The sequence below is a fragment of the Aplysia californica genome, unplaced genomic scaffold (genome assembly GCF_000002075.1).
Source record: "Aplysia californica isolate F4 #8 unplaced genomic scaffold, AplCal3.0 scaffold00286, whole genome shotgun sequence".
Lineage (NCBI taxonomy): Eukaryota > Metazoa > Mollusca > Gastropoda > Aplysiida > Aplysiidae > Aplysia > Aplysia californica.
This window is the reverse complement of record NW_004797556.1, coordinates 120785-129117: the sequence shown is the minus strand read 5'-3', so window position 1 is coordinate 129117 and position 8333 is coordinate 120785. Positions and strand designations below refer to the sequence as shown.

Here is an 8333-nt window from a genome sequence, read left to right as displayed (position 1 = left end):
CAAAACGCCAAAGGCCAAATAAATAAATAAATAAATAAATAAATAAAAATAATAATAATAATAACCACGGGAAACCACGCTCAAAGCTGTATAATTCTCCGCCAATGAAAAGACGGTGTTAAATCATCTATCTTTCTAAAAAGCATTCGAATGCATGGGTGTTAATTTTGAAACGGCTGACCTCGCTTTCCGACCGCAAGGGGCTTCCTTTTCCTCGGCGATTCTCCAGGTCCAAATAGTCGGATATTCAAACAACTTACCCTATTGTAGCGGAGAAAATCTGAACTTTTTCATAGTGTTCAGCATTTGATGTTTTATAGCAAAAGATCAAAGGAACAGCGTTCTGAAGTACCCCCATTTCATCGAAACCACGTGCTCGGAAGGCATCGAGTCGGCTTACGAGCCGTGTTTACGCTACCTAATTATACATTTGCAATAGCACCATAAACACACGAGAGTACACACACACACACACACACACACACACACATACACACACTCTCTCTCTCTCTCTCTCTCTCTCTCACACACACACACATACACACACACATAAACACACACACTTTCAATAGATCCGAATGACAAAAAATTCATGGAAAGTCACTTTTTTGTCTTTCGGCCTCGTAGCTGATAAGCACATTGCATCTTATTGCTACTGAGCGGGGCAGACAGATTTGTGCCCTATACTTAAAGTATACGAATGGAAAATGTATGGTGAGAAAATGACTACAGTCTGCAAGGAAAACCCCAGAGAGTTTTGTAAAAGTGTGAACAATTTGCGGGTTATGAAAGATCCATACAATTCGACATGCATTGTAAACGATAAAGAGGGTAATGCCATTCTCAGCAAGCATGCAATTAAGAAAAGATGGGAAAAGTACGTCCAAGAACTACTCAACCCAGACGCTTGCCATGGACATCAAGAAGATTTCCAACCATCATATGGAGAGCAAACAGAACCACCCATACTTCTCAGTGAAATCGAAAAGACACTGAAAACCAGCCCCATGAACAAAGCCCCATAACCAGATAAAAATCACAGTTGAAGCCATAAGAACTTGTGGAAACCCCGGCGTACTGTGGCTGAGGCGAATTTTCAACAGAGCCTTGGAGCAAAGAAAATGCCCCGATGACTGGAAGAAAGCCATAGTGATCCCATTATGGAAAATAGGGTACAAACGCGACTGCACAGCATACAGAGGCATCTCTTTGTTGAACTACGCAGGGATTATATACGCAATGATATTAGAACAGCGGATAAGACCTATTTAGAGAGAAATCTGAGCAAAGCTCAGTTTAGACTCTGAAAAGGAAGAGGATGCACAGATACTGTATTCGCATTACGACAGAATGCGAGAAAACAATCGAACACAACAAAGAATCCAACATCATCTTAATAGACTAGAAGAAGGCTTTAGACAGAGTAAACCATGCCAAAATCTTTAAGACACTCGAAAAGTATGGCATCAGAGGACAGATGTTAGATAATGTCTGAGCTCTTTATACTAAAACTACTAACAGCAGAAGCTCAGTAAGAACAAAAGTTCCCGGGGCCCTTTCCAAGAGACAGGGGAGCAAAGAATAGGACAACTGTATCCGCATCACGCGTGTCGTAGAAGGTGATCAAGGTCAGTTGGGCAAAGGGTTAGCAGCCCTTTCCGGTAAAACAAAGAAAAACAGCGACAAAAACATCAACAGCACAAACAGTATGACCGCCAGTTCTGGAAGATGGAGGACCTTCATCACCGAAGAGAGGAGAGGAAATGGATTGTGGGGAGAGCCGAAAGAAAGCCACCAAGCTGAGAAACCTCCTGTCGACCAGAAGAACCACCAGACTTGGCACCTGCCATGTTCGTACAATGTACGAGGCAGGGAAGGCATTGCAGATTGCAAAAGAGATGGAAGCCTACCAACTGGACATATTGGGTGTTTGTGAGGACAGGCTTTAAGGTGAAATCCACAAGGAAAACTTAAGAAAGGAAGACCAAAGATGACATGGAGGCGAAAATGGAACAGGTGGGGACATCATGGTAACAGCTAGAAAAGGATGCACAGGACAGGCTTCGCTGGAGAAATGTTGTCGATGGCTTATGCTCCATTGGGAGTTTAAAAAGGGCAAGAAAGGGAGAGACAGCAACATAGAAAAGTAAGTTCTGGAGTACGACAATAAAGCAAGACGCAGTCCAAAGCCCAGAAAGCCTAAATGAACATCTATTCGCAGACGGCCGATGTCTTATTCATCCAAACCAACAAAGCCTCCAAAAGCACACTACCGAACTGAACAACAACTGCAAGAAATTTTACATGAAAATAAGCACATCAAAAACAAAAGCTATGAAAGTGAGCCGAAACCGTAGTCCCCTGAACATCCATGTCAATAGTAAACAACTGAAACAGGTGAAGGAGTTTAAATATCTTGGCAGCACTTTTTCTGAAAACGGATCCTTAGACTGGGAAATAGAAATGCGAACTCAAAAAGCCAACGCTGTCACCTACCAGCTCTCACCCCTCCTATCTCATCGAAACATCTCAATGGGCCCAAAGAGACAGCTTATCACCTCAATATGTATAACTTATACCAACATTATGCTACCAGTGCCAGACCTGGACATTAGGTAAAACCCATGAAAGCAAATGCATGCGAAATTTAATGTCTCCGGAAAAAACCCTTAACAAACAACATCACAAGACGGGACAGGCAGAGAAATGAAGACGTAAGAGCAGCTATCGCCACCGAGTCCTGCCAGCATTAAGCCCCTGTTACGCGCAACGATAAATTGTGTCAGATTCTTTGTATACGAGAACTGTCCGTTTTATCGAGCTGTGTAGTCTGTTTAGACTTTCCAATCTATTGTCCAGTTTTCTTTCGATCAGGGAGATTCCTAGTCAATTGAATTGACTACAGATGTGCCACGCACTGGGTGACCTAGATACACAACTTCACCATTGACGATCAACTAAATAATAAAATTGCTAAAATGTACATAATAACGCATCAAATCACGTTCTCCGTGTGTTTTTCTTGCTTATTTTGAGACGCTGATTCCGAATATGAAATCAGTTTTTACCTGCGATAATTATTTTTTAAAATTTTGAGCCCATGTTTAATCCTACGCGGCGACAAAGTTTAAAGTGATTGTAGTTCACAGCGCGTCTCCTCCAAATCTGACCGTAATCGCATGGAAAATATCAAGCAGCGCTTGGTTTCTCGACCGAGTCTCCAAGCCATCGCCCGATCTTCCAAACTTTGTACAATTTTCTGGTTACACCTGACGATTTGTCTCATGATCGATAACTCGTCCAGTTTTTGTACAATTTATTGTTGCGTGTAACCGGGGCTTTACATAGAAAGACAGAGAATAAAATGGTTTGGCCACCTATTACGTATGTCACCTGGCCTGCCAGCCTCGAGAGCCTAAAACACCAAGCACTCAGGCTATAAGGGAAGAGGAAGGCCACGCAAAAAGTGGATCGAGTGTGTCAAGGAAACCCTGACAAAACATATATCACAACTGAAAGAGCTGAGGAGCTGGCCTACCATAGAAAACAGCATTTCCACTCGACGCTTAATGGCAACACAGGATGGAAAAGTAAAAGTAAAAGTAAAGTACACAACGACACCCTTTGGTTGATGCACAGTATCACTTCAAAATTACTCATTTTGAAATGGCGACACCACCCTGAAGTCATATTTCAGTGTGTAATGCGGTGTTCACACACACAGGAGTAGAGTCGACGTGCAATGCCCGATAAGATAATGCCAAGTTCGGGTTTAATCGTGACGAGCATCTGACAATGACTGTTGACATTATTATGTCAGTGAGCACTCAGGGAGACGCTCGCCGAGCATTAATTTAGGACGGCGAGCATTTCGCTGAGCGTCTCGCCGAGCGTCTTGCCGAGAAATTAATTTGAATCCTGGCCACATGAAGAGCCAAGAAACGCAGCGGCCGACTAAAATTTTATACGCCGACAAACTTGCCGTCCATGCTGACCATCTTGCCGACCCGTCGCCGAGTTAGTCGGCTTGCAGTGGTGTAATATATAAAGAGGGGGGCAAAATATTTGTGCTCATTCCTTCAACATGTCTCATATGACACAGACGATGGATGTATACATCATGTATACATAATAATGGTGCCCCAGCTCAAGAAGAGAACGAAGAGGAGGAGGAGAACCTGTTGAGTTAGACCATGGCTCATAAGAACTGGGGACAGTTTGAGAAGCTGATGGCTGAACTGCAAGTTGAAGATGTGGCATCCTCCAGGAGCCTCCTCAGAGCTTCTCCAGAGTTTTCCAAGATCCACAAGAAAAAATTGCCCCCCCCCCCCTCCAATCCACAAAGCAAACACTTTCTGGAAGCAGTCACTGGAACCTGACATCAAGCTGGTTGTCACTCTTCGATACCTTGGCAACAGGAAATACTCATAATTACATGCTCGTCGTGTCAACGTTTGCACGTCGTACTTGAGTAGCTCAGACTCCCCATGCAAGATTTCTACACAGCAAGCAATAATTTAACCCGCAGAGTATGAAATTTAACACGGCTACCTTTCAGATCTTGTCGACGTGTCACGGTCACTCGGCAAAGTATGCCACTTTGCAAGCCGAGCTATTTCTGACACTCCCCGAGTCCTCCCCGAGTTTTCCACGAGCGAGTTATTGGCTCGGCGGCTCATCTTTTGCTCTGCGAAAACTTCAAGCATGTTTGAACATTTAGGCAAACTTCCCGTGTAATAATTTCACACGGCGAGCATGAAACACAGTATCACTCGGGCAGATTGCTCGGCGAAATGTATCCAGAGTAGCCCCGATCTGCTGGACTTGAAATTTTGTCCTACTCGGCTTCGTTGCTCCTGTATATGTGAACACCGCATAAGCCTGAAAGTTTCCTCCCAATACCCCCAAGAAGTCTAACGTGAGGCTCGCAAAGTACTCACCCGTCTTTAGGACAGTGTTTTACTGGCGTGCGCAGTGTGGTGTTGATGAAAGTAAGTCATCATTCTGATGTTTTTGGTGTAGAAAGATCTATACTGTTAATCTCTTACGGGTTTTTTTTACCCCCTGTAGGCTTACACCAAAGAATGTGTGTCAGAACTTTCGATTTCAGAGGCCTTTAAAAAAAATTCAGTTGGTGCAAAGACTTGAGAAGATGATAAGAATGATTTACTTTGGTCTTGTTTTAACCGCGGACAGACAAATGTAAACAAGCCATGGTTTTATTGTACTGTTTACTGTCTTGTCCTATGTAGGGGATAGTCAGATTCTAAATATTCAGATAAAAGAGACCCAGAAATATTCACACTTCAGAGACACGTGAAAGTCAAACAAAGAACCTTTGGGACGTGAGGAGTCAAGAGGACCCCCCAAAAATGTGTGTGTGTGCAGCACTTCTTTTTCACGTGCGGACAGGCTCGCCCTGCTATCGGAGTGTTCCGTTTGAGAAAAAAACGGGGGAGGGGGGGGGGGGACAAATGAGTTGTATACTACTTCACCACATGCTCGCCTGTCTACGCATGCGTACGACGCCCGGTCTGTTTATTTCCTGCCAAAATGGAAGACGAACGACTGATAGTTGCTGAACCAGTTCCGACAACGCTGTATTCTATGCCTTCTTCTCCTCAGTCACCGCACAAAAAGTTTCTCACGCCTTCTCGGCGCAATTTTTTTTTTGCACAGTCGGACGGAGTCGTGCTGACCTATGGGATAACCACTTCCGATCTTGCCTCTCGTCCGTTTCGCTGCGCACTTCATTTGTGCGTGGCAGTATATTTTCACCTTAAGGGATATGTGATATCTCATTCGTGTGGTTGTGTATGGGTTTGACGCCCCTGTCAACACTATGACTACATGTATTAGGTTATTTAAGAGGCGGCACCCCCGAATCCAAAGTTTGTCTCTGATAGGACAATGTGTTAAGGGCCTTCAAAATTCCACAAATTAACTCGAGATTGAGAGCACTCAGTCTTAGATTCAAACCAGAATCTGCCCCCACCAGGGCAGTGCTACTGCTACTGAATGAAGTGTCTTTAGGCCATTCCCAAGAGGGGGGGTATTAACATGTTCCTATGCACAGTAGAATAGTAAATGGGCTGATTTGTCAATGTCATGCTCATACTGCGCGAAACAACTTTTTCTTTTCTCCTCCTTACTATCGTTATTTGTCCTCTACTTCTTTTGTATGTTTGTCCCTCTCTTGTGAACTGCTATTTCCGGGGTACCTTGATAGTCGAAGTAGACTTTGTGCTGTTGAGGCAAGAGAGGTGAGCTGAGTGAGCCTGATTATCCGTTTGGACTTCTCTGTTGATATCCATCCCTAGGCGCTCATATCACCTTATGCAGATGCGGGCTTATGCAGATGCAAGCACTGTAAAACCTTAGATCTACTTAAACAAACAAATCAGAATCATCTGCTCTGTAGTCCAGCATGATACCAACTGAGCTTATGGAGCGCCCAGTCCATGTGACTTGGTGTGAATGTGAAAGGTTCAAAAGCAGTAAGTTGTTGAATGGGTCTGAAGAAATAAGAGGTAAAAAAGGTGTTGATGATTGGGTAGATGTTTTACGGCACTATCGACACAATTTTGGTCATTTAAGCGCCTGAAAGAGGTGTGGAAAGGAGAGAAAGAAAGAGAGAGAGAGAGAGAGAGAGAGAGAGAGAGAGAGAGAGAGAGAGAGAGAGAGAGCAATTCTAGAAATATGTGTATTAATTAATGCGCAAGACCTGAAAAATTGTGCAATGTGAGGTCAATAAAGTATGTTATAGTCTTTGTTAGAAAATAGTGCCTTTGAAAAATTGAGTTACGCATCTGAAGCTCATTTCCAGTGCTTAGACTTTATACTGGAGAAAAGAACTGAGGGGGGGGGGGGGGGGGGGGGTTCAATATAAACAAGATGAGATGCGCCACATTATTATAAGAATTGATATCATTCATTCATATTGAGCTTTTCAAATTCGGGGATGCTCCAGTCACTTTACAGTTGTAGGTAGGTAGTTTTTTGTTTCTTTGTTCTTTAATTTTGGAAAACAACCTTCTGGCCATGATTCAGGATAAATTTTGAAATATATTTTTCGTTGACGGATATAAGGTTTATATGACCAAAATGTAATAACTATCTCTTAATTCGTATTTATACCAACATGCCCTGTCTTTCTGTTTTTATTCTTTACAAATCTAATACGTCAACTTTACATCTTAGCTGCAGTTTTCAGAAAGTCTAATCTAAAATTCTAAAGGCTGATCTCTTCATTCCTCAACAGAAATACATCGATATCGATATTTACGGACCTTGCGGAACTTTAGAATGTCCAAAAAGTAACAACTCGGAATGTGGAGAACATATACAGAAAACATACAAGTTTTACTTAAGCTTCGAGAATAGCTTTTGTAAGGACTACATGACGGAGAAAATGTACCGTTGGTATTTACCTAGAAGATACATCATACCGGTCGTGAGAGGAGGCTTCGACTATGATAAATACATGCCCCAAAATACGTTCATAAATGCGGCTCATTTCTCAACCCCTAAAGATCTCGCAATGTATCTGAACAAGCTTGGCGACGACCCAGAGGCCTATGCCATGATGCTGAAGGAGAAAGATAAGGTGGTATGTTTGAAGAGGAAATTTGATTGGTGTGACATTTGTGAAAAGCTGCATACAGACAAGAGTGTCAAAACCATTCCGGATATTAGGCAATGGACACATAATTTTGTCTGCAGAAAACCCATAGAAGGAGAATGATTTTCCAAGTCAAACAGGGAAATACAAAAAATTATTTATTTTTCAACCACCTATTATTATCGCTGCGTTCCATTCATATGAAACTCAGCCTTATAGCAACTATCAAATCTAAAGAAACCAGACTGTCTTTCAGTCAACTTGTCGGCCCCTCCCCCCCTCTCTCTCTGTCCCTCCCTCTCTTTCCCTCTCTCACCCTCTCCCAAGCTTCCTCTCTCTTCTCGCCTCTCTTTCTTTTGTTTCCAGGCTGTCTGTATGTCTGTGTCTCTTTAATTCCCTCTTTCTCAAAATCACTCTCACTTTCTCCCTCTTTTTCTAAGATCTCCTTTACTCCAGTCGTCTGCCTCTTGACAATATTGCTCCCTCTACCATCCTTCTCTGTCTCACTCTCTCCTTTTCTTGACTTCCTGTAATTTATTCACTTTCTGTATCTTTAATGTAATTCATTGTCTGTGTACATTACAATAATATGGGTGATACTGGTTTGGTGCTGTATCTATGCTATGTATGTTATGTATGTAACACACACGACACACACATATTCACACACACGCTCACACACACACATACACTCTCATATAATATATATATA

At 42.7% G+C, this 8333-nt stretch overlaps 1 protein-coding gene across 1 annotated transcript in view; it reads left to right on the top strand.

Annotated features, from left to right (window-relative positions):
* The window catches only part of LOC101860505 (alpha-(1,3)-fucosyltransferase fut-6), a 26609-nt gene extending 18316 nt beyond the window's left edge, over window positions 1-8293 (top strand). Inside the window, exon 5 of the mRNA XM_005101506.3 lies at window positions 7262-8293. Within this exon, the coding sequence (XP_005101563.1) occupies window positions 7262-7744 (483 nt within the window). The 3' untranslated portion in view covers window positions 7745-8293. The remainder of the gene's footprint in view (window positions 1-7261) is intronic.
* Window positions 8294-8333: the final 40 nt, after the last annotated feature.